The sequence below is a fragment of the Stigmatopora argus genome, chromosome 5, assembly GCF_051989625.1.
Source record: "Stigmatopora argus isolate UIUO_Sarg chromosome 5, RoL_Sarg_1.0, whole genome shotgun sequence".
Taxonomy (NCBI): Eukaryota; Metazoa; Chordata; class Actinopteri; order Syngnathiformes; family Syngnathidae; genus Stigmatopora; species Stigmatopora argus.
The window spans coordinates 17,214,670-17,240,889 of record NC_135391.1 but is presented as its reverse complement, the minus strand read 5'-3'; the positions used below and the strand labels follow the sequence as shown (position 1 = coordinate 17,240,889).

Sequence of the window (26,220 nt, the reverse complement as noted above, 5' to 3'; positions counted from 1 at the left end):
ACCCAGTTTTAAAAAAAAAAATCAGGTTACCTGACTCAGCTCCATATGTTTCTTTGATTTGGGGATTTTTACTTAAATTTTCAGTCAAACAAAATCTAAAATTATATGTTGGTAAACAGTTTATATATATATATATATATATATATATATATATATATATATATATATATATATATATATATATATATATATATATATATATATATATACACATATATATGTAAACTTTTGTTTACCACGATATCAATCTCAATTTTGAATTTAAAATATGTGACACATTTTTTTGAATGGAGACCAACTTTTAGGTATTGGCTTTTGGGGGTTTAGTTTGCATTTCTCGTCTTGGCTTTTTCCCCCTGTGTGACCTGTCTTTGTGATTATCAACCCAAGTTTTACCCGTGAGTTTGGTCTATTTGCTTTAGTTTTTCAGTTTCTCCTTTTTTTGTAAAAAAGTTTTATTTTTGTGAACAAATTTATGTTAATAAAAATTAAGTTAGTCCACCCTCATTCCTCGTGTCCACCTGCTTCCCTTAATTAGGGTCTTACGCCGCACACCACATGAAACGTTAACACCAACACATAATGCATGCAAAATATATTTATTTTTCTTTTAATTGGCATTTTTTTCTTAACATAGACTTTTTTGTCTCTAAAGCAAAGTTTCACTTACAATGAGACACATTTGCAATTAAAGGACAAATAAATATACATTTGATGTTAGCTTTAATTAGAATTCAAATGTACTAGCTATGATAATATGATAAGCAGATTATATCATTATTGCAGTTTTTCTGCAGTACGCAAAAATGAGGCACAACTTTATTAGGCAAAATTATATTAACTCTCATTAGCTGATCGTTCACTGCCAGAATTTGTCCAGTTATGCTTTTGTTCATTTTTTGCGCTCCTCAATCTGCTCCACCTCGCTGGACTCGTCCACCACTTTGCCGTTGATCATGGTCTGAGTGACCACCTTGACGATCTTCCTGGTGCGCACGTCGGGTTCTTCTGACAGGGAACAACATGATAAGCTGTGCAATCAACTCATTCATTCATTCATTCATTCATCTTACGTCATTGCTTTCTCACAAGCGTAGGGATACGTCATTGCTTTCACCAACTATGATTGGCTAGTGATAGAGTGGACTAGCCAGAGCTACCAAACTGTATCTGGAGCGAGCTGCGCAAGCAAATCTATTGTTGTGTTGATTTAAAAAGAAATTGATTTGTTTGCAGATTTACTGTCAAAGCCATTTTCAAGACGGACTTTTAAAGAAAAAAAAGCTGGACAGCATTAAGAAAGGTCGGACAACTCCAAAGCAAGCAAGCCTGTCACAACCGGGAACGAACATTTTCAGCACTAAATCGACTAAAAACATATGCCAGAAATATGACAGGACAGGCTCGACTTTCAGCATTAGCTTCGATGGCGATAGAAAAGAAGGAGGAAAGAAAGGAGGATGGATATTGTGTACAGGTAAAAATGATTTTTGGTGAGTAAAATATGGCTATATTCCTAAATAATATTTCAATTGTATGAGGTTATTATTGATGATTTTTTATGTGTCGCAGCTGTAGCTGCAGTAGAGATTTCATAACCATAAAATAGTTTTTGAGGGTTGGATTGATTCCGAGAGCTGAAGGCGTCGCTAGGAAATTCACGGACCGCCACTGCATTTCACTAAGGGTGAAAGGCAGACCACACGGCAGTCAGCGGCACTAAGGCACACTGGGGGAGAAACGACCCTTTGCACTCACAATCATACCGCCACCAGTGGGAATCAAGCACTGAAGTCAGGCGAGTGAAACACTACACCATCAGGCGGGCCTGCAATCAACTCACACGATATTGATTTATCAGTGAATTCCGTACAATCAAGTTTAAGCTTTAACTTATAATGTATCAAACATTTCCAAGGAGCCCTCTTAATCGAAAAATAAAAAATAAAAATATACAGTACCTAATCCCTCGAATATCGCGGTTAATTTAGACCAGATAATCGAAAAATCGCGAAGTACGATCACCCCTATTATATCTACCTTTTTTTCAGTGCTGAGTCCTAGTAGAAAGCGGAGGACAGGGGAGTGGCTTCCGCTTACAAGTTTAAGCATGAATTTTCACATTTTTATGAACTTTTAAAAAAATCGCAAAGCAGTGAATTCGCGATAAGTGAAGTCACGATAATCAAGGGAAGACTGTGTACACCGAGTGCCACAGAAATAAAATGGTAAAAAGAAAATGCAAACAATATTACTTTAAAAATGAGTTTTAGTAGGTTTTATTTTAAGTAAATTTTAACTTTTTACTTTAAGTACAATAAATATTTTTACAGCTACCTTTCACTGCCATTGACAATGACATTCATTTATTCATTCATTTTCGGACCCGCTTTATCCTCACTAGGGTCATGGGGGGTGCTGGAGCCTATCCCGGCTGATTTCGGCACAAGGCAGGGGACACCCTAAATTGGTGGCCAGCCAATCGCAGGGCACAATTAGACTATCAACCATTCATGCTCACACTCATACTTAGGAGCCATTTAGATTGTCCAACCAGCCTACCATGCATGGTTTTGAAATGAGGGAGGAAAACAGTACCCAGACAAAACCCACACAGGCCCAGGGAGAACACGCAAACTCCACACAGATGGACCGACCTGAATTTGAACCCCGGACCCCAGAACTGTGAGGCCGCAATATTTTATTTGAAATCAATTTTAGATGCATCAAGTATTAACAGCGTTGATCTTAATATGGCATTATTAGTACTATATCGAAGAAAAACATGGTGTAATAGTGTCCAATCTGCCGTCGCTCTCCTAAAATAATTCATTAGAAAATGATTCCAAGAATGATTAAAATTACTCAGAAATACCCCCAAAAAATGGCTTACAAATATGTATAGAATAAAAAAGTGTAACAGTTAAACTGTTGGGCGGCTAGGCAGCCGAGTGGACAGCCTGTCTGCTTCACAGTTCTGGGGTTCTGGGTTCGATCCCAGGTCAGTCATCCTGCGTGGAGTTTGCATGTTCTTGCATGGCTTTTCTCTGAGTACTCCGGTTTCCTCCCACAATCCAAAAACACGCATGGTAGGATGGTTGAACACTCTAAATTGCCCCTAGGTATAAGTGTGAGCGTGAATGGTTGTCCATCTGCTCGTGCCCTGCGATTGGCTGGCCACCAATTCAGGGTGTCTCCTGCCTGTTGCCCGTAGTTAGTTGTGATAGGCTCCAGCACCCCGCGACCCTTGTGAAGATAAGCGGTTCAGAAAATGAATGAATGAATTAAAGTATTGCAAAAATATTGTATTGTACTACGAGTGATATACAGAGGTGGCAGTGTGAAGAGTGGTCATTACTTCTGCATCACAACTCTGAGATCAAGTGTTCAATATCGGTTCCAGCCTTCATATGTACGTGTTCTCCCCATAGTTAGTTGGATAATGGCTCTATCACCCCCACGACCCTCACATGGATCAGTGGTACAGAGGATGAATGAATGATTTGCAGTTGTACATATAGGGTATGTATTTTGACGTCATGGCTGAATGAAGCAATTTGCTGACTTACTTTTAGGAGGTGGCAATATTTCTTTCACCCTGCAGGACGATAAAAAAGTGTTTAATGTTGCCATGCTTAACCTAGCGTTGGAGCACTCCCTTACATTTCCTCTCCCTCCAGCAGCTTCCGATAGGTGGCGATCTCCATCTCCAAGGTCTGCTTGATACGCAGCAGTTGTTCGTAGTCGCTTTTATTGCGCTGCATGTCAAGGCGCAGCTGCGACAGCTCGTCCTCCAGCTGCGCCAGGGCCGACTGCAGATGCTCCATTTCCGCCGAGTACTTGTGGGTCGTCTCCACCAGGTTGCCCTCCAGTACGGCCGTCTAACAAACACACCCGCCACGTATTGAATTAAATGCTTTTATTGTCATTATACAAGCAGGGGGGCTCGGCTTTGCTTTATTGTTGCGCTATTTAAAAAATCTGTTTTGAAAAATGGGTTATATGAGAAAGGAAAAGTTCAGTGGGTTGCAGGGGGTGCTGGAGCCTATCCCAGCTGACTTCGGGCCACCCTGAATTGGTGGCCAGCCGATCGCAGGGTACAGGGGGGACAAACAACCATTCACGCTCACACTCATACCTAGGGGCAATTTAGAGTGTCCAATCAGCCTACCATGTATGTTTTTGGAATGTGGGAGGAAACCGTAGTACCGGGAGGAAACCCACGCAGGCCCGGGGAGAACATGCAAACTCCACACAGGTGGACGATAGCTGGATTTGAACCCAGGTCCCCAGAGCTGTGAGGCCGACGCGCTAACCACTCATGCGACCGGGCCCCCAATAATCAATAATAATAAATAAATCATCAACAAATGAGTAATAGTAACTAAATAAGTAGTCAACAACATAAATAAGTAGGGAAGTGCACAAATAACAACAACAAACAAACAGATAATCAATAAAAAATAATAAAAAATAAATCAGTAATAAATAAATAAGTAGTCCAAATAATATAGTATAAGTAGTAGTCAACATAGATAAGTAGTCAACATGAATAAGTGGTCACATAAGTACGTAAGTACAAAAGTGACTAAAGTGGTTAGCGTCCTATGGAGTTTTAGTGCAAGCACAAAATAAGTCTTGTTTCGGTTTGAGGTGTTGAAGTCGAGTTGAGTATGGTGAGGGCTCTTGGGAAGAAACTGTCATTGAGTCTGTTTGTCTTGGCTGAGTTTGTATAGGCCAGAGTTGCTCTAAAAATCATCACAGTAATTGGCATATTACCACTTGCAACACTAAATATTTCATAGAATCATTCGCTATATGTACTCAGCTGTCATTTATTGTCAATCATTTTGACATCGTACAATAGCACTATGTAAACGCGACATACAGCCTATCCGTATAGTAAAATGATGTTCCAACGAGACTCATAAAGCGAGCGTCCTGTTTGCTCAGCACAAACACCTTGTTAATCACAATGATATCATTGTGTTGGCAGTTGTTGCCATGTTGCTTAACTCAGAGGTGAATAATGATTAAGGTATGTCACACGTGTTTTTTTTTTAATTTATATCATTTGTTAACAATTACTTTGTTTTGATACAGCAACAACGTGATGTGGTTTACAGGGACAATTTCAATGACGTCACCAAAGCCCACTGTAACACATCTTCACGTGTCACAGTATTTATGGAAGTATGACGACGTCTGTGCCATCAAAATTTGCAGCCATTTTGAGTATTTTATGTTTCCCCTAGCTAACATTTATAAAAGAAAAGAAATGAAAAGCTATATTCTACAGTTTTGTCCGCATCTTGTTGACAATGTATGAGTTGCATTCGTGCGGATATGCGCTCATAATCCACAGATTTTGGACATACATCCGATTTTCATCCAGATACAAAAGAATCCGAAAAAAATGGAATTGGACTGTACCCCCCGATGAAGGGTGTGCTTTGGAAGAACGGACCTCCTGATCAGTTATCCAAGTGGTGTTCTATTGTTGGACTTCTGCACTTGCTGTGGATTAACAATAATGAACACCAAGACATGCTAGGCCGCAGTTCAATGATTGACTTTGTGGTCATGTCATCGTATTTGCGGCCGCATGCCTTCCACATTTGTGTAAAGACAGGGCTCGGAGCTGTCAATCAATCACCCCCTGGTGGTGAGTTGGCTCCGATAATGGAGGAAGATGCCGGTTTTGTGAAGGTGACTTTTTTTACTCCCAATATTACTTCAATCTTCTAATATTACGGAAAGAGCAGTTTTGCGCTCACATAGACTTCAGCCAGGCTTTAAGATGATTGGCGAAGAGGTTCAGAGATGGTAGTTCACGTATGTTAATTGGTATTGAGTTGCAGGCATGTGCACGTAAGGGAACTACACAGTCACCTCTAGAGCCAGCCCTTGTTGATGTGTTGGATTTTTTTTGTACAAAATGTTGCAGTGGAGCAGGGGCTTTGTGTTGGAGGATTTGGAAACTAAGGTGGCATCTGCATATTTAATGGTACTATTTTTCCAGTTCAGGCATTTGTGTGTTTTTAATATCTGACAGTGGTGGTGCGTTTTGGTGTTCCGTGCAATAGTTTCAAAGTGTGCTTATAATGGTTTCAATTGGTTTTAGTGTTGTTTTGCAGGCCGATGACCAACTTGTTAGGCAATAAGTCGTGTGATATGAGATATGTGGGACAACATGTGGGGTGTTGGTGCTGTTACCTGCTTGCGAAGACCATCCAACTCCACCTCTAGCGCCTGCAGGAAACGCCGCCTCTCGCTCAATTCTCCTTGGGCGCAGCGAAGAGCCTCGTTGCTCTCCTTGACCTCAGACTGCACCGCATCTAGCTGTGCGCGTGAGCAGCAAAACCATTCAAAAATGCTTAGATGCCATATTGGAGCATCTCTCTGTTTTGTGCCTCTAAGATGCGTGGCCTAGTGGGGATGTTGTGTGATTGACTAGGTGTGATTGAGGGCAAAAGTAGTCCATATAATCTGACCTTCTTGAGATACCAGGCCTCGGCCTCCTCCTTGTTCTTGCGCATGATCCCTTCATACTGGACCCTCAACTCTGCCATGACAGCACCCAAATCTGGGCCCTGAGTGGCGTCCACCTCCACGTTCAGCTGCCCGTTGGCCATGCGTGCCTTCAAAGAGCTCTTTTCCTTCATTTAAAAAACGACAAAAAGCAGATAACTTCAACTTACTTCACCTTCACCTTTGCGGTAAAACTAACAATCGCAATTATTTTGGGGGGAAATGCCTGATATATATACACCGTACTTTCACGACTATAAGGCGCACTAAAAAGTCTTAAATTTTCTCCAAAATAGACAGGGCGACAGGGCGCCTTATGATGCGGAGCGCCGTCTGTAAGCTCTAAAGCCAGACTGAGAACACTTCTTGCCGACACGCTTCTTATATAGAGAGAAGGCGGACGTGGGTGGGTTCAGATGCTAAAGGCACGCCCCTACAAGGTACCCGTATATAGTGTGGGCATGTGTTTATTGCAAAACAATTTTGGTTTGGTTTCTAAGGCCCCCCAAAGCAGCGGTGAAAAACCAAGTCAAGAAAATGAACTCTGAGCTTGCCGTCATTCCCGGAGGCTTAACTAAAGCGCCGGGCTAGTTACGCCACTATTTGCGAATGGATTGTGGCCGCCTGGACGAACGTGTCTGCTTGCACTGTTGTTAAAGGCACTAACAACAGATGCTTGAAAACCGCTGGACATCGGCATCAACACAGCTTTAAACTGGGTTTTGGACTTTGTCTTTCTCATCCTCCACTGTGCATTACGACGCTCAGCTGGTTTATTATTTGGGAGGGGGCCCGGAGCTCTGTAAGGATCAATATTAGGAATAAATCATCTGTGGAGTAACTCGCAAACCCTGGTCTCTTCCTTCGATGCTGAACACGCACAGTTGTTAGACAGGATCAGACTGAGTTAAGAAATTAGGGATAGGTGCTAAAACTGTACATCTAACATTACGCTAGCTACTATTTGTGAATGGATTGTGGCCGCCTGGACGAACGTGTCTGCTTGCACTGTTGTTAAAGGCACTAACAACAGATGCTTGAAAACTGCTGGACATCGGCATCAACACAGCTTTACGAAGGGTGGCAGGCGGCACCGGGCTAGTTACGCTAGCTACTATTTGCGAATGGATTGTGGCCGCCTGGACGAACGTGTCTGCTTGCACTGTTGTTTGAGCTTTTGCCAAAGCCGGCATCATTTCTGTGGAGCCACATGGCAATGACAGTGACTCTGACAACGAAGAGAGGGAACCCGGCCTTTTTAAAAACGTGTTTTTAGCGTGTGTCCATATGTTTAAGAAAATGAATGAATCTCTCTCTACATATGGAATATATATATATATATATATATATATATATATATATATATATATATATTCCATATGTAGAGAGAGATTCATTCATTTTCTGAACCGCTTATCCTCAATGTTTGCGAGGATGCTGGAGCACATCCCAGCAGACTTCGGGCACGAGGCGGGGGACATCGGGAATTGGTGGCCAGCCAATCGCAGGGCACGAGAAGTCGGACAATCATTCACGCTAACACTCATATGTAGGGGCAATTTAGAGTGTCCAGCCTTCCATTCATGCATTTTGGAATGTGGGAGGAAACTGGAGTACCCGGAGAAAACCCACACAAGCCCAGGGAGACCATGCAAAGTCCACATGGGAGTACTGACATTCGGTCGAACCCAGGACCCCAGAACTGTGAGGCCGATGCACTAATCATTCGTCCACCGGGCCCTATACTGCACTTTAAGATGGTTATTGGGACTTTTGTATACACTCAGGATAAAAATGAATCAAAATGAACATAAAAGTACATCTATGTCAATTTATTTTTGAAACCTCATAGAGCATAAAAGTACACGTTTTTGTTCTGTGTGTCAAAGTGAAACCACCTATTGATTACTTCCACCTTTGGATGCCATTAATTCTATTTGGACGTCCAATCCATTATGACTGGGCGTCATTCAAAAAAAATGTGGAACAAGCTGCATGTCTTTCAGTTGTCTTCATTGATCGAAGGCCTCATCACTGTATATCCTTGTTTTTTCTGAATTTGTAATGACTAATTAGGCATTGGACATTGCGTGTGTGTTTTTTTTCTTTCTCTAGTGGAAGAATATAACATTCATTCGGACTGGTCAAAGTGGTAGCAAATTAGTTTACATAGCTGTGGCAACCTGGACAAAGTCCAAGAATTGTTCTCGTAATTGGCTGATTACATGGGACATGCCTTGTAAATAGAATCAAAACAATAGCAACTTTTCAGATCGCAAATCGTCTTTTAATTAAACCATTGAGAACCCAGTTTGAACTGTTTCCAAAAAAAGACATGGTTTTTAATGTCTTTTGAAATATTGTATTATTCAATGAATAATTGAAGTCCAAATCTTAAATTTAGCTTTTTAAAACACAATTTTCCCAGGCATTTGTCGTCTTTGAGGGTTAAAGAGGTTTAAATCATTATTTTAGGTGTCGATTAGCAGGATGAGCAATTCATAGACAAACAGAGCCTACTAGTTTTACTATATTTCCCTGTTTGAAATGTGTAACATTTCATTCACTGTAAGATACATATCCTGGACACAACGGTGTACCGGCCTTCCAGTTCTTCTTGCATTTGCCTTGTTGAAGGCGTGCCTGTACATACGTGATGTTTTTCAAGACTGTTCAAACAAGGCAGCTTTGCTCGCAGCTGCCCGTATCTTTTGTATGTTACACAAAGTCAGATAGTAATTAAAAAAACACTTTATGAATACTTATGCTGTTTAAGACTAAAGGGAGACACATAAATAAAATATGAAATGTGCCACTTGACAGCGATGGACTTCGAATCCATTTAAAGTTGGAGGGTTGTTCATTCGCTGCCAAACACCTACTTCAAATGGATGGGGCATTTATGAGGGATAAACTCATCTAAAATTCATGTAAATTCCCAGAAAAATATAACAGAGCTATCTATATATGATTGGATGTCTATCATCGAGAATGATAGCGAAAAAGTTAATGATTTTTCTTATAACATATCTTCGACAATGTTGGGGATTATTTCCTGATTTCTAAGTAAAATAATGCCTCTTAACTCAGGGTATGTTTTTAAAATGTAATTAAATTTTGGAGGAATGGGGTCAAAGGTCACAGAGGTCAGAAAAGGAATTTCTCATCTACTTTCTGTGTTATACTTTTTTTTTGGGGGGGGGGGTATTTATTATACACATTGTTCTACTTAATGTTTTATATTTTTTATAAACTGTACTGCTAGATTATTTTGATCTGAATCAGTTTAAAACACACATTAAAGATCCTGACCTCATCGTGGTTCTTCTTGAGGTAATACAGCTCCTCCTTCAGGCTGTCCAAGTCTCCTCTCAGTGAGGAGATGATCTGGTCATGGTCAGACTTGGCCCGCCTCAAGGCCTGGCAGTCGCGCTCCACCGATTGACACAAGACGGCCTCCGCCTCCCACCTGGACACAAAAATATTATTGAATTCTTTTTACCAATGGCACGACGTAGCAAGTTGTCGCGGGCCGCGGTCGCTAAGTGTTTGACAAGCCTGTGGAAAGGGTGGAGATGGAATGGAATGTTCCAAATAGACACCTTGTCCGGCTGTCATTTCGCACGCCGACGAAAAAGTCATAATTCGTAGGACTTGGCAGTCTGGCGCTCTAATGTGAAGGCCGAAACTAGGAGTCATTGTGTGTTTGCGGGCATCTCACTTGACCCTGAAGTCATCAGCAGCCAGCTTGGCGTTGTCGATTTCCAACATGATGCGGGCGTTCTCCAGGGTTCTCTTCCTCACCTGAGAGAGACGGTCGTAACTCGTTTATTCTGATTGACTTTGATAGACAAATCATTTAGATGTAATTAGTTTGGTAAAAACAAGTACTTTGATGGAAATGTATTCTGGCTCCGAGGTGGCTAGTTTAATTGGTGAGCTCGGATCATCAAGAAAAGCATCTATATTTATGTAAAGACTATAACTAACAAATACATGCCCAAAACCACTGAGTTGAAGCCACAACCAAGAAATTTTGTCTTCATCCAAGATCAGTGTGCAACAGGGGTGGCCAAGTTCGGTCCTCGAGAGTCCCTATCCAGTCTGTTTTCTCCCTCCTCCACCACACCTGAATCAAGTGATCAACTCATCAGCAAGCTGTCGAGAAGCTTCATACCGATCCCGATGATTTGATTCAGGTGTGGTGGAGGGAGACATGGATGGAAAACAGACTGGATAGGGGCTCTTGAGGACCGGACTTGACCACCCCTGGTGTGCAATGTATTATCAATTGGTGGGCTTTACGTTTGATTTTTGGTCCAGACCTCTTGCCCGATGGCGTGCGCCTGCGCCATCATGTTGTCCACATCGTGTCCCCTGGGATGCCTTTCCACCATCAGCTGCTTGATCTTCAGCTCCAGCTCGGCGTTGGACTTCTCCAGAGAGCGAACTTTGTCCAGGTAGTTGGCCAGACGCTCGTTGAGTCCTTGCATGGTTTCCTTCTCGCTAGCCGCCGGCCCGTTAAGGGACAGGCCAGCGCTCAGCAGGTGGAGACCGTTCCCCACCGACACCGAGCGGGACAGAGACAGTACGCCGGCTGTGGACGCCGGAACTTTGGAACGGGCCCTCACCGAAGTGCTGGAAAAGGACGGCTGGCGTGCCGAGTAGCTTCGCACGGACAGTGTGGATGCCATCTGGTACAGTTGTTACATACATAAATGCACCTGGGGTAATACTTTGTAATATAAGAAATAAAACTTCCTCTAAATCATGAATGGTTAATATTTTTAGTAGATTCGATTAGATAACTTTATTCATCCCGTATTTGGGAAATTTCACTGTCACAGTAGCAAGAGGGTGAGAATACAGACACAGGAAAATACATTTTAGACATAGATAAATAGGTATTAAATAAGTCAATAAATAAATGAGTAAGCGTGTTGCTGAAATATATATATATATATATTTCAGCATATATAAATGTCTCTATATATACATATATATGTATGTCTCTATATATACATATATATATGTCTCTATATATACATATATATGTATGTCTCTATATATACATATATATATGTATGTCTCTATATATACATATATATATATGTATGTCTCTATATATACATATATATATATGTATGTCTCTATATATACATATATATATATATGTCTCTATATATACATATATATATATATGTATGTCTCTATATATACATATATATATGTATGTCTCTATATATACATATATATATATATGTATGTCTCTATATATACATATATATATGTATGTCTCTATATATACATATATATATATATGTATGTCTCTATATATACATATATATATGTATGTCTCTATATATACATATATATATGTATGTCTCTATATATACATATATATATGTATGTCTCTATATATACATATATATATATAGGTATGTCTCTATATATACATATATATATATATAGGTATGTCTCTATATATACATATATATATGTATGTCTCTATATATACATATATATATATATATGTATGTCTCTATATATATATATATATGTATGTCTCTATATATACATATATATATGTATGTCTCTATATATACATATATATATATATATGTATGTCTCTATATATACATATATATATATATGTATGTCTCTATATATACATATATATATGTATGTCTCTATATATACATATATATATATATGTATGTCTCTATATATACATATATATATATATGTATGTCTCTATATATACATATATATATGTATGTCTCTATATATACATATATATATATATGTATGTCTCTATATATACATATATATATGTATGTCTCTATATATACATATATATATATATGTATGTCTCTATATATACATATATATATATAGAGAGAGAGAGACATTTATATACATACGTATATAAATGTACATATACATACATACACATAGATGCACATGTATACATATGATTCAAACTTGCTTGTGCTCAACATAATTGAAGATACACCAATACAAGTGCAGAATATGTTTCTAATATAAAACGAAAGAGGTCATTAAATTTGAGGTCAAAAGTCACGAAGGTCTCAAATGTTCGTGATAGCGTCATAATGGGTTCGCCTATTTGAGTCAAATTTGCAGGGTAGGTGATGTGACGAGAAAAGAAAGGGTGACAAGTCATAAATAAGGTAATGCTTTAAATTTGTATTGGAGCGTATATAGTTATACATGGAAAAAAGTTTTTAAACATTTTGAGTTCAGAGTAAACCAAATTGAGTTTTCAGCAACAACTTGAATTTGCTCATTTTTCAAGTAAAAATTGTTTGATTTTAAATTCCAACTTTTTTTAACAGTACCCCCTTAAAACAAAATAAGTTTGTTCTCAAATCCTGTATTGAGGCTTATTTCTATTTTCAAAGCATCATTAGAAATCCCATTTTTTAAAATCAATTTAACATTACAACAAAATATAAATGCAAAGCGTGGTTTGAACCCACAACCGTACAAACCTAACCCAGACTAAAAACCATAATCCTCTCTTAAAATCCTGATTTTGAAAGCCCATTAAAATCCAAAGCAAACAACTTTAATTTTGAACCTAAATCCTGTCTGAAAATGACATTTTTAAACCAGTTTTATAAATTGAATTCATTTAAAACTGAACAATTACAACAACAAAAAAATCTCCATAAGGTCCTGTTCACTTTTTGTCATGATGACACTTACGTTTTATTGAGGTTCTGGTTTTCCTGATGCGTCCTCTTCGTGAGAACCGGGGAGGTGCAGGTGAATGTACCAATACACAGACTGGCCTCTCTGTCCCTTAGGGTGGAGACAATGAAGAGGAAGGGATGAAACCTGACACCTTGGAGGTGGGGAAAAAAATGCTTACCCTAAACTCAACTTGTTAGAATACTTTATTATTTGTCTGCTTAAGAATGTCAATCACTTGAACCAAACTTGCTCTAAAAGGGAACCGCAAATGTGACATTTTATCACCACGCTGAACCTACAGAGACACATTAACAACCTTGCTATTGTTCTAATCTTTTAGTAATTTTCATAATGGAAGCCCTCCCGGTCCAAATGGACTGGACGTCTGTCGTCGTCAATGGCACGAAACATGATCTTACATTTTTGCAGTTGTCACAAAAATGGCCCGACAAGACGGTAGTGTGAGAAGCGATGCCGTGACACCACGAACAATGGTGCCAAAGAATTAGGAGAAAGCAAAGACCCCTGGGAAATGGAGCAAAGGCGTTCCCGGCCCGGATTGGAAAAGCAGCCATGTTGACTCATCTATAGTTATTGACTTACATTTCCTGTAAGGTATCCGTCAGCACAAAGCAATGGCTGGCCTGAAAATTGGTATTAACCTATTTGGAAATGAGTTATGATTTTATCTATACTGTGATCCATCAACACATTGTGGCCTCTTTCAGAACAGCACATTTTCTTTATCTTAAGTATATTATTATGGATTTTGAGTTGGCGTTAAAAATGCCACCTAAGCATCCTGGCATCCAATGAGCCCAAGAAAAAAGACATGACCAAGAAAAAGTGACGTTACTAAGCTACAGGGTATGGCACACCATTGTGGCATAAGTGCTTCTGCGCCATAGAAACGGTCGCGAAGCTGGCATGATGATAGGATGTCACCACACTGCATGGGGCCACTCAGAAGGAGACTCAACGCGGAGATTGGTGACAACATGGTCGGAGCCATTGAATTTGGCAATCGTCTTGAAAGTGTCAAGACAACAACAACAGCAATCTTTCTGAAAGAAAAGAAATGGTGGTCGCCAAATTCCTTGTGCGCCGAAAACCTCTTGCTAAACCTCCTCAAAAGCTCCCCTACGGCACCTCCTGAATATTCCATCGATGATCCAACGCCTCTCGAATCTGACGAAAAAGACTTGGGCTAATGCTCCCTAATAACCATTTTTTATTTTTATTTAAATTAAGCGGAGAGGAACTATTTGCACTGTGAGTACACTATTTAAAGTATTTACATTTTTTCTATATAGATTATATTTACAAATTTATAAATTACAGTCTTTTCACATGCTTATAGCTGAAATCATAAATACACTTCTTGAAAATTGTACTTTTTTGTACTTGTATTTTTGTATTGGCGCGAAAACGTAAATTCGGTTGTAATAATAGGGGTGATCCTACTTCGCGTTTTTTCAATTATAGCGGCCAGGTCTGGTCTACATTATATGCGATATTTGAGGGATTACTGCAGTGGTGTGCCGTCAGGGCCTTCAAGGCCTTTTCTCCTGGCCTAAGAAATATCTGAATCACAGACTGATGTTAATTATATTTTGTCCATGAATACTTAATTAAATAATTCCAAATTGTCTGTTAGCTTCCTTTCATTGCTTTCCCCCCTGGTTGCACTGCTTCCAGATGTGTGTTTTCATATTGAAGCATTTAACCAATCACATTTCAGCCATTATTTGTTGCCAGGGTCAGAAATCTGCCTCAAGGCCTTCACAATCATTTCTGCGGGGTCTGCTGCATTGAACAAGACTGTTGCTTTTAACCAATCAGATTTCGAGTTGGCAACCCCACAATGATTTTTCATAGGCGTTAGCATTTTGCTGGCTGGGATACGTCATTGCTTTCACCAACTATGATTGGCTAGTAGGCGGGCCAAAGCAGTACCCGAGGCAGCCAGAGATCGCAAACTCCACCCACAATGGCCGACAGAAGCAAAAACAAATGGATTCTGTTGCAGATTTGTTCACAAAGCTATTTTCCAGATGGACTTTTCCAGAAAAAAATGGACATCATTAAGAAAGGGTGGTCAACTCCGAAGCTAGCAAGCCTGTTACAGCCAGGAAAATGGTGTGTGTGGCACTTTCAGTGTGCTAACTTCGCTGCACAAGCAAATAGTATATTGTTGTGTTGATTTAATGCTATTTTCAAAACGGACTATGCCGGAAATATGACAGGACAGGCTCGACTTTCATCATTAGCTTTGATGGCGATAGGAAAGATGGAAGAAAGAAAGGAGGATGGATATTGTGTACAGTTAAAAAGAATTCTTGGTGAGTATAATGTGGCTATATTCCTAAATAATATTTCAATTGTGGGCCCGGTTCTGATATCTGAAAAGTTCCAGTGTTTGTATTTAATCACTAAATGCTGCTAGGATGTGGATTTTACCCCAGTTTAATTTTTGCCTTGTCTTTTCCTGAGGAAATCACCCCCCTGGTCTGGTTGTAATGTCTCAAAAGCTCCAGTATTTGTATTCAGTCAATAAATGCTGCTAGGAAGTGGATTTCACCTAATTTTAGTGCATTTTTTGTCATTTGACATATGGACGTATCGACGTTCATCGCTGTCTTTTTACCGGGGAAATGATACACCGGGACCAGTTCTGATGTCTAAAAAGTTCCAGTATTTGTATTTAATCAATGGATGCTGTTTTCGGCTGGATTTTACCCCATTTTTGGGCAATGTTTGCCCGTACGCCATTGACGTTCATCGCTGTCTTTTCCCGGGAAAATTACCCCCTGGCCTGGTTTTAATGTCTGAAAAGCTCCAGTATTTGTATTTGATCATGAACTGCTGCTAGGAAGTGGATTTTACCCCATTTTTGTGCATTGATTTATTGATTATTTTTTATGTGTCGCAGCTCTAGCTGCAGTAGAGGTTTTATAGCCATAAAATAGTTTTTGAGGGTTGGCTTGATACGTTGAAGGCGCTACGAGAAAATGCACCGACCGCTACTGATATTCATACACATACATATACACATACACCTACATATATACATATGTACATCTGTTTATTACTACACTATTTTACATATATACATTATTTATATGTAAAATAGTGTAGTAATTTGTGCACACCATTTGTTCGCTTTGCTTACTTTTGACCCAGACGGTTCGCTGTAGCGTGTTGACGTCACGTCCGGTTCATTTTAAATTCATGCGCGCGGTTGCAGCGTTCCACGTCAGTTATTATTTTCCCTTATGCCCCATCGCTTCGCTAAAGAAGAAGCAACATGGACCGGTATGTAATGTTAATGTACTTAAATTTCCACTTACACTGCCTTTCACTTTTCTCGCCGTTCCACGAGAAAGAAAAATTACTATCTTAAGTTTTTGTTTACGTCCTCTTACTATCGTCCTGTCAAAAAATGACCCTCTCTAAATGATGCTTTATGAAAGCCCGAAAGTAAACAAGCTGAAAGAATGAATAAATCAAAGGGGCTCAATTCAATTTAATTAAAATAACTTTTTTGTGAAATAATCCCAAAAGACGTCGTTGCATTCTTTTATTTCTTCTCTAAATCGCGATCCAAATGACATGAGCATTTTCAACTGCTCAAAGTGTTTTGTTTTTTGGATTGGATAACTGACCTATTTTGCTATTTGTGTATGTCTCATTGTTTCTATGCTTTCTTGTCTTTTATCCTGTTTTTCCCCCCTCTATTGCCGAATTATTTTTATTTTTAACATCAACCTACACAAGGGTCTAATTATAATATTTCATATTTGCATGTATATGTTCATTAATATGTATTGTTCCTTTAATAAATAAATCAAACTCTTTATTGTAATTTTGGGACTAGTGGACGAATGAGCAGGACCACCGGCAGGCTGTCCCACCTGCCATTGCGAGTGCAAGACCCCAGCAGGATGAGCAATGCACTCACAACTCCCCGCAGGTTGGTGCTTTTTCTTATGAACAAAACAAACTTGAATAGTATTGTTACTTGGCTTGGCCATGGTGCTTTCAAAATAAAATCTCCTTTGTGATGTAGTTCACAAAAATTTGAATCACAACATTTTTCATGCCTAGTATGTCGGCCTTGCAGTTCAGGGGTCGAGAGTTCGATCCCAGGTTGATAACTCACTGTGTGTAGTTTGCATGTTCGACCCGGGCTTGCGTGGGTTTTCCTCCCACAGTCCCAAAACAAGCAGGGTAGGCAGGTTGAGCACTCTAAATTGTCGCTGGGTTTGAGTGTGAATGTGGTTGTCTGTCCTGTAATTGGCAGGCCACTGATTCATGGTGTCCTCTACCTGGTGCCCAAAGTTAACTGGGATAGGCTCCGACAACCCCCGTGACCCTTGTGAGGATAAGCCATTCGGAAATGAATGAATGAACATTTGTTCATTCTCAAGTCAACCATTGTAAAATGAGCTTTTAAATTTCATGACCTCTGGGAAACGTTTTTTTTGTTACACAAATATTCCCCCCAAATGCCTGCCCACAGGTATGCTTTTGTTTTGTAACATAAACTTTACATAATTATTTATTATCTTGAGTAAATGATGATCATGACAATAAACAGGTAAAATGCTGGTAGAAAGTTTTGTGTCATTTTACCGATTTATCTTGCATTGTATCATGCAACACTCGTATACGTAATAATGAAGCCGTTTCAACTCCCAATTTTCAGTTTTGTCATTTTATTTCCCATATTGACTACCATGAATACATTGCAATTTTGTTTAAAATGTGCTAAGCTTAATTTGGGAAAGTTAAAGGGGGCTGGTGGAAAAAATGACAATTCAATATCTTTTTTTTTTTGGACAGTGAAAACTTTTCAATGGGAAAATTCAGCGTCGGTAAATCACTGTTGCAGACATCTGAGAAGCGGACAAGCATCTTTGGTCAACGGTATGTGAAGAATGGAAATGCTGTGTAAATGATCAGTGTCGATCTATGGAAAATAATATAGCCATATTTGATTTTATAGAATAGAACTGAATGAAGCCTGTTGCATCCTTTATAGAAGGGGTCACCAACTTTTTATGTGAGACTTTACTTCTTGAGAACTGATGGATCAGTTTGTTTGATGTCACAGATAAACCTGACATTTTTCTTTGTTAGATAGTGGCAACACAAAAACTTTTTGTCTGGTGGCAATTGGCAACAGCGCCCAGTAAGAGCCTCGCTCGAGAAAAATAGATGTTCAAGTAGTGCAAATCCTAAAATCTCCAATTATGGTGCCCTATTGTCTGTCAGGATGGGAGGTGGAAAAATAAAGTACATTGTGAAATTCAGGTCACTATACATATTTACTTGTTTTATTTTTTTAGGGTACCAAGAAACAGTGGAGCTAGCATGCCACGCAACAGCTCCATTTATGGTTTCGGAGCACCCGAGAAGCTCAAAGATACACGCCCTCTGCACGACAAAGCTTATGTTCAACAGTGCATCAGACAGCTGTATGAGGTAGGTTTGGGTTCAGCAGTGTAGATTGCTCCTGAATTGTAGGATGTAGCTTAAACAGCATTTGAATCTTTTCTTTTGAAATTGATAATTATTTCTCAATTCTTCAACATGTTTGTTTAAAATAAATAAATTTTAAAAAAAGACCACGATTCTACATCTGCAGACATCACATTTTGGGTCTTGTAGAGCACAATTAATAATTTGTAGTTTGGAATTGAATAGAATATGTAGATGCCAGGTCTCAATAACATTTATGTATATATTTTTTAATTTATGTTACTAAAATTTGCATTTAAGAAAAATGTAATGGGCATCTTTCATATACATACAGTATATACAAATCTAAATGAAAGATGTTAATACAAAGAGAATTACTGTGGTACCTCGACATACGGGTGCCCCGACATACGAGCAATTTGAGATACGAGTAAAATTTTGGGCGAATAATTATCTTGAGATACGAGACAAATTTTGATATACGAGCATTCAGCGGGCGTGAGGCTGCTCATAAGAACATCATGGGCACTGTCTTTCTGGTCGCAACTCCCGCATGTAATGTCTCTACGAGCACTGGGCGGAGCGTTGCATTTTTTGAGTGTTTTTCCCCCCTGTCGCTAATACAAGAAGAGTACTACTTCCCGTGCAAGTTGGCAAGTGGTCGTGCATTATCCTATTGTGAGGACATTTGTGTGCATCATTTTCGGAATATTTTGAAGGGAATACAAAAGCAAACAACCCTTGATAGGTTGCATCTTAAAGTCAGGGTGGAGGCGGGGCAAATAGAGCCAACCTGGGAGAAGAAAGGTATAAAAATGTAAAACAAAATTAGAATTAAGTTTAGTGTAAGGTTAGATTAAATTTATTTTTGAGTGTGTCTGCATCGTAATCCAAGCTCATTTAAATGTATTTACGTTATGTTACGAGCGCATTGCCGTATAAAAAGTCCCCCTCCCCTGTCACTCTCTCCCTTCCGCGAAATCCGTCTAATTTTTAACTATTAAACACATTTTAGTACTATTAAACCCCTAGTTATTTGTTACTTTGTTAATAGATGGCGAATTAGAACAAATATAAATGTTTTTCCAATCCAATATCCTGTTTTTGGTGTTTTTTTGGGTGAAACTAATTAATCTGTTTTTAGTTCATTCCTGTGGGAAACGTTTATTTTAGTTACGAGTAAATCGACATACGAGCTCAGTCCCGGAACGAAGGTACCACTAATCAAATTATAGTTCAGTTCAGAGCCCCAACAACATTTTTTTAATTTTTTTTAAACAGCAACTCATTACCTGCGTTTGATAAAAACAGACTTTCAATTCATTTTGGGAGTACTGGCTGCGAATGCTCATCTTTTCAATGCCATTGATGCTGCTAGCCCCTCCCAGTCAAAATGCATTGGCCGTCTAGTGCAGTCATTGGGAGCCATTAAATGTGTACTATAAACGGTTAACGTGTGCGGTCTTTTGGTCGCCCGGACCCAAACAACGGGTGACCAAAAGACTGGCGACAAAACAAGGTAAAACAACACGGTCTACGCATCAATAAAAGCCAACAAAGGCCCTGAGCAGTTTCACTGAGCGGACGTGTGAGTGTATAAGAGTTTGTATGTACATGAGTTGTCCCCTTAGGAAGGGACGTCAGTCAGGGTCTTAACAAGTTCTCCAACAAAACACAATAAAAGTGCGGGAAATTTGGAGCTTTTCTTTAGCCTAATAATTAATAGGGCATTAAGTATGACTAAATAATAATTCGCAGTTTGTATTTAGGGAATTTGAGCAACGATTTAAATTGTAATTATCAATAACCTTCCGGGCGACCAAAAGACCGGCGACCAAACAACCGAGTACCAAGGGTTAATGGGTACTATACGTATTTAGTGTGCGCTTAGTTTGCCCTTGCATTTTTTTGGGGCTTGGGGCATTCTAGACCTGCCGTTACAATCACATCAATGAAATCTTGACACTGGCCCTGCGGCTATTTGGGTGAGCTGTGTACATGTGCTATCATTCTTGATTCATTGAATAATTTAATGTATGTCACATTATATTTATGGAATGTTTTTCCTTTAATATTTAAAGTAGCGTAATCCCCAAATGTAGGCAATCACAAATATCATAGTACTGTAGAATAAGCTGAACAAATAAATGATTGTACTGTAGTATCTTGTTAAATTAGTAGACTGTCCATTTATTATTTGCTTTTCCTTTGCAATTTAGTTCCTGTCAGAGCGGAGCTACAATGTGGCATTCAAGACCTTACAGTCACCTTCCACAAAGGAGTTTGTCAAGATCTTTGAGTTCATCTATCGTCAGCTGGACCCCACTTTTGAAATGCCAAACTGCAAAGTGGAGGAAGAAGTTCCAGCTCTCCTCAAGTCACTTGGGTTACTAAAGAACCTTTTTACTTCAAACAGTTCCTCTCTAAGATATGCCGATGAATTTAACCTATGAGATCTGCTCGTTAAGTAATGTGTTGATCTTGGACACTTGAAACGTGTGCCGCAATTATGTTTCATTTCCGTGTCCTTTACCCCATCCCACCCAACTTAGTGCTATCCAAGCACTTGTTCGATTGATCCTAAGGTCTGTTTAAGTATGCTGCACCTCTTAATCCTTAGGGTATTTTGACAATTGGGCATCTGTGAAGTGTTTTAAGTTGTGATCTAACATGTTCAATAATATCAACTTTTGCTAACTATGTATTCTATCTATCTCTGTGTTTCTGTTTCAGATATCCTTTTGTGCTGTCCAAGTCCTCCATGTATTCAGTGGGTGCTCCCCACACATGGCCTCAGGCCCTGGGTGCCCTTATGTGGTTAATTGACACCACCAAGGTAAGCTACAGCCCCTTTGGCATTGAAAAATGTTTCCTATGTAAAAGTAATTGCATGAGATGTTTCTAGAAAAAGATTGAGAGAACAGGAATTATTGTGTCACCAGATCTTCTCAGGCATAAATCAGCAGGATCTCCTCTTCAGAGACTTCTGCGAAGATAGCGAAGACATTGATGACAGTGCAGATTACAATAGGGTACTTTCAAGATCTCTCTGTGTGCTAACATCTTGGCTGGGCATCTCACAAATTCTTCTGCCTGCAGCTCTTTCTCAACTATACAGCAAGCACATATGAAAAATACATGCAAGGCGTGGACACCTACGAGGAGGACGATGAAGCCTTTTCCGCTGAATTGAGTAAGTTCCAGTTGAGCAATTAGATGAAGTTCAGTATATTTGAGAAAGCTGGAATGCCATTGTGTTTTCTCTGTCCTTTGTATTTTCCTCTTTTTGTGCCTGTGTTGGTACAATTGTTCCCTGTGTGTTTTGTGCATGGATTCACAGAGAAGATTTGCAATTATGATGAAGATATGCTGGCTGTAATGGAGGAGAAGCACAGAATGCTAATGGATGATGTTGACCGACTGGAGAAGGAAAACCAAAAGGTTTTGTGATTGTGACTTTGCATCCAACTTAAATTTCATGTATGGGGTGTGCCATCGAGTATTTAGTTACCAATGAACATAAGATCATTTGCTGTTGGCCTCTGACTATTTTATCAAGACGATCGGCAAATGCATCTCTCTTTCTCCACAGGACCGTCTCGAATCCAAAAGGATGGAGATTATGAGAATGCAGTCAGACCTTCAGAAGTTGCGCGACTATCGTGCTGATGTGGAAGGCTACCAAACAAACATAGAGAAAAAGTCCCTGGAGCTGGATGATGAGTTAAACCATGCTGGTAAACAGAAAGCAAAGTGGTTTTACCCCCAAAAATACCCTTTCCCCCCTCATATAGCAGCAGAGGGTGCTCATTTACTTAAAAATTCAGCGTGACATGGGAGACTGTTATTTTTATGAACGGATTCTTCCTGAATTTTTATGTACAGCTAAATTGCAAAGCATCCACGCTTATTTTGAATTATGTGGAAAAGGAAAGGCTGTGGCTTTGTCGAGCGACAAAGAAAAATCAGTGCATTCATCCGCGGAACGAGAGCGCTCAGCTCACTGGTTGGACTTCCAGTAAATTGGAATAAGACTACTTTGTTCCAATTGGAAGAGATAGCAGAAGTGCTTTGCCTCACCTAAATATGTATTTTTGAATTGTTCTGTTCTCTGCAGCCAGCAGTCTGGAGTCCCTGAAGGTTGAGCAATGTGAGCTGCAAAAGGTTCGGCAGAACCAAAAGTACACGCCTGCCGACATAGAGAGGATCAACCAAGAAAAACAGGAGCTCCAACAAGCCGTCACTAATCATGGCAAGTCTCTAGAACAAGCCCAACAGCACCAGTGGAGCGAAGAAATAACGCTGGCCAAATTAAAGGAGAAGGTATTCCTGTTCAGTGACTATGGAAATTAGGAATTGAGGTGATAACTGTCATTATTTCAGTTTATAGATGCGAGCTAGCCACTTCATTTGCCCAGCGCAGATATGACCTGAAACATATCTGCTGTTTTATTCATGGGTTGTTAAGTTTTATGTACGGAACTTTTTAAAGCTATGTTTCTTTCCTCTATAAACAAAGTTGAATTGAATGGATTTTTTTTTCTACTTCAACACCCATTTTTACCTGAACCAATGCTAAAGAATTGAATACGCTAATAAATAGCTGCCTACGGTAATTTTTTTATTACTAGTTTACATTGGCCATTCAAGTTGTGACATGCTGTCGATTACAAAAAAACCTGCATCTTTTCCTATGAACACGTTCCAGGTTGAGTCGAAGCTTAACGACTACCACAAATTGGCCCGCAAGCTGAAGCTGATTCCGATGTCTGCAGAGAATGCCTGTGGGCATGACTTTGAACTCAGGCCTTTTGAAAATGGCCCAGGGAACATGCAACTCAAGCCACAGAAACAGGTAATCGATCGATTTATTCCACTGAGATATTTTTGCTTGAATCTTGACCAGTTTGTGTGTCTCACTGTAGAATCTTTTGAGAAAACTGCTAAGTGATATGGAGGATGAGCGCAGCAAACTGTCCAGTGCCAAGTTCAACCTGGAGGAGTCTGTCGAACAGGTGACAAAAACTGTTTCTCATGGCCTCTCCAAGTACACACCTATATTTCTCTTTTACTGATATAAACACGTTTTTTTTAATGAAGACACAACAATGTTGGCTTTTGTTTCCCTCGCTTTTTTATTGTCGCTGGACATAGTAATCTTTACTTTTTGAAGTCACCTTATACTAAAAGATTTACATGCACCAGACATTACCACTCTTGCACCAACTGATTAGCTTCCAGAAGGTTCTCCTTTTGGTGTTGTTGACAGTACAGTAATCCCCCAAATATCGTGGCTTCAACTTTCGTGGTTTCACTACATCGTGGATTTTTCATTTGTAAGTTCATAAAAAATGAAAATCCACGCTGAAACTCGCAAAAGGAAGCCACTCCTCTGTCCTCCGCTTGCTACTAGAACTGAAGTAAAATAAATAAATAAATAAATTTTACCCGATTTTTTTTTTTTTTTTTAATAGAGGTGACCCTACTTCACAGTTTTTTGTTTATCGCGGCCATGTCTGGTCTACATTAACCGTGATAATCGAGGGATTACTGTACTTCCTCTTCCACTGTTTCTGGGAGATTTGCTGAGGATGATGCACCTCTTTTTTGATTGGAGAACCCTAAAGTGAACGCGCCTTTGCTCCTGTTTTAGGTGAACATAAACATTTTGGACAAGGAAGTTGACCTGAAGGATCTGAGAGAGCAGATCCGCAAGTTGGACGAACACTGGGATGCCGTCCAGAAGGTACGAATAGGTGTCCTTGTACTAAACAGCCTACACACTTAAGTTGTTCACTGTTACTTCCATAGATGACTATTTTGAAAATGAAAGTGGTAAGATTTGCTAATTGCTTTAACTGCCTGTGGAACCAACTATTGCACCTTTTTATCAATTTGCTTTGTTTAAAAAAAAAAATTAAAAGTTCAAACCAAAGAGAAAGCTCTATGTTTAACGGTTGATCTTCGTTTCTACACTCATCTGTGGTCACGGGCTGTGGGTCATGACTGAAAGAACAAGAAAAAGTAGAACTTTGCGAGGCTATATGATGAACAACAGTGGGGATTGGTTGGTAGCAGAGGGGGACAATTATTGTTCAAAAGATTTTTACTAAACCAGAGAAATTGTGTAATCTTATCTTCGCTGATGGTGAGACCTGGTTCCCATGCGACACCACCTATAAAAACTAGGGCTGCCCCTAATAAGAAGCACTGATCAATTTGTCGTTCCCGCTTGCAGGAGATTGCTCGAGAGGAACAAGAATGGGCGAATGAAGTGGATATGGTCGAAAGCAAATTCAATTTTCTGGAGGAGAAGGTCAACTGCGGTTACGATGAAGCCATGCAGCAGAATAAGTCGCTGCAACAACAGTGAGTGGATGGCATGAAAGACACTTGATTTATTACAGCACTGAGATCACTTCGAAACCTGGTCTCCTCTAGGTTGGTGATTTTCAAAGAAGCATTCATTTGTAAATATTGGAAACATTCTTGTCTGACACTGTTAAGCAGTGCCAATGTAAATAGTCAACATTATTTTAGTGAGGGCAGACTTACTTTGTGTTTTTGACAATTGGGCATCTGTGGGGTCCGCTGTATGCTCGTTTGTCAAAATTTGTCTCGTATCTCAAGATAAATATTTGCTCGAAATTTTACTCTTATCTCAAATTGCTCGTATGTTGGGGCACTTGTATGTCGAGGTATTACTGTATCTCTAAATTTGACTTGTATAAATTGAGGTACCACCTGGTGGTGCTGGAGTCAAATGAGGAGAGACGTATGGTGGCCAACAACCTCACGATCGTGTTCACCAAAGCCGCAGCCCACCTGTCGGCCATGGAGGTAATTACTGAAGAGCTGGCCCCGTTTTATTTCCTTAAGTAACCAAGAGTCCTTCTCAATTACTGTATTGTTATTGCCGCCGTTTCGCAGGATTTAATAAAGGACTTGGAAAGCCACATGCAACTCATGTACACCAAAGCGCTGGAAGACGATGAAAAGTTTGTCTCTGAAATGTTGGAACTCTCCAAGCCAAGGTTTGGTGTACCTTGATTTTTTTTTTTTTTTAATTGAAGTTCAGTTTTTTGTTGTTTGCAAAAAGTTTCTCGTGTACTGTTAATAGGTTGAATAAATGATACTCATCGAAAATGTATTTCAGTGCTCTTTTGTGAAACTTTATCCCAAAAATTGCAAACGTACGTGCGCTATGTGACTGTATTGTTATGTCTGATTTCTATAATGGAGTCATGTGTTTAATTTTGCTATGCCTTTTTGGTAAAACTGGTGGAGCCAAGGGTAGTAATGTGTAACAGGGCAATCATAAAGTATTGCGTCCCAATTGTGCTCTTGAGCTAATGGAGAGACAATGTATAAAAGACAAGTTCCATCTAGTTTTAGAGCTGAGCTGCAAGAGAATGTTGGCTGAATTTAAGCTGGGGGGGGGGGTCCAGTAAATTGGGAGGTGGTCTGACCCGCAAACCTTGCATC

The 26,220-nt window shown here is 39.6% G+C and overlaps 2 protein-coding genes across 3 annotated transcripts; one reads left to right on the top strand and one right to left on the bottom strand.

The window, feature by feature from the left end:
- Positions 1–580: 580 nt before the first annotated feature.
- LOC144073974 (keratin, type I cytoskeletal 18-like) lies at positions 581–13,332 on the bottom strand. Of its 2 annotated transcripts, none has more exons than XM_077599987.1 (9): positions 13,264–13,332; positions 10,857–11,225; positions 10,253–10,335; positions 9,844–10,000; positions 6,495–6,659; positions 6,217–6,342; positions 3,664–3,881; positions 3,570–3,598; positions 581–1,008 (listed from the first exon to the last, which is right to left on the bottom strand). In XM_077599987.1, the coding sequence occupies exons 2-9, from the start codon at positions 11,223–11,225 to the stop codon at positions 893–895; spliced, it is 1,263 nt and encodes a 420-aa protein (XP_077456113.1). In that variant the 5' UTR covers positions 13,264–13,332; the 3' UTR covers positions 581–892. The 2 variants fall into 2 exon arrangements, with proteins under 2 accessions (XP_077456113.1, XP_077456114.1); XM_077599988.1 differs by having other exon boundaries at positions 581–1,005.
- Positions 13,333–16,429: 3,097 nt separating this feature from the next.
- Positions 16,430–25,813, top strand: ndc80 (NDC80 kinetochore complex component). The gene is made up of 17 exons (XM_077600904.1): positions 16,430–16,566; positions 17,129–17,224; positions 18,097–18,180; positions 18,603–18,738; positions 20,955–21,121; positions 21,469–21,571; positions 21,678–21,767; positions 21,835–21,928; positions 22,076–22,176; positions 22,328–22,472; positions 22,853–23,058; positions 23,444–23,590; positions 23,661–23,750; positions 24,389–24,481; positions 24,974–25,104; positions 25,473–25,575; positions 25,666–25,813. Exons 1-17 carry the CDS (start codon positions 16,559–16,561, stop codon positions 25,783–25,785), a joined length of 1,914 nt encoding a protein of 637 aa, XP_077457030.1. The 5' UTR covers positions 16,430–16,558; the 3' UTR covers positions 25,786–25,813.
- The last annotated feature ends 407 nt before the right edge of the window (positions 25,814–26,220 follow it).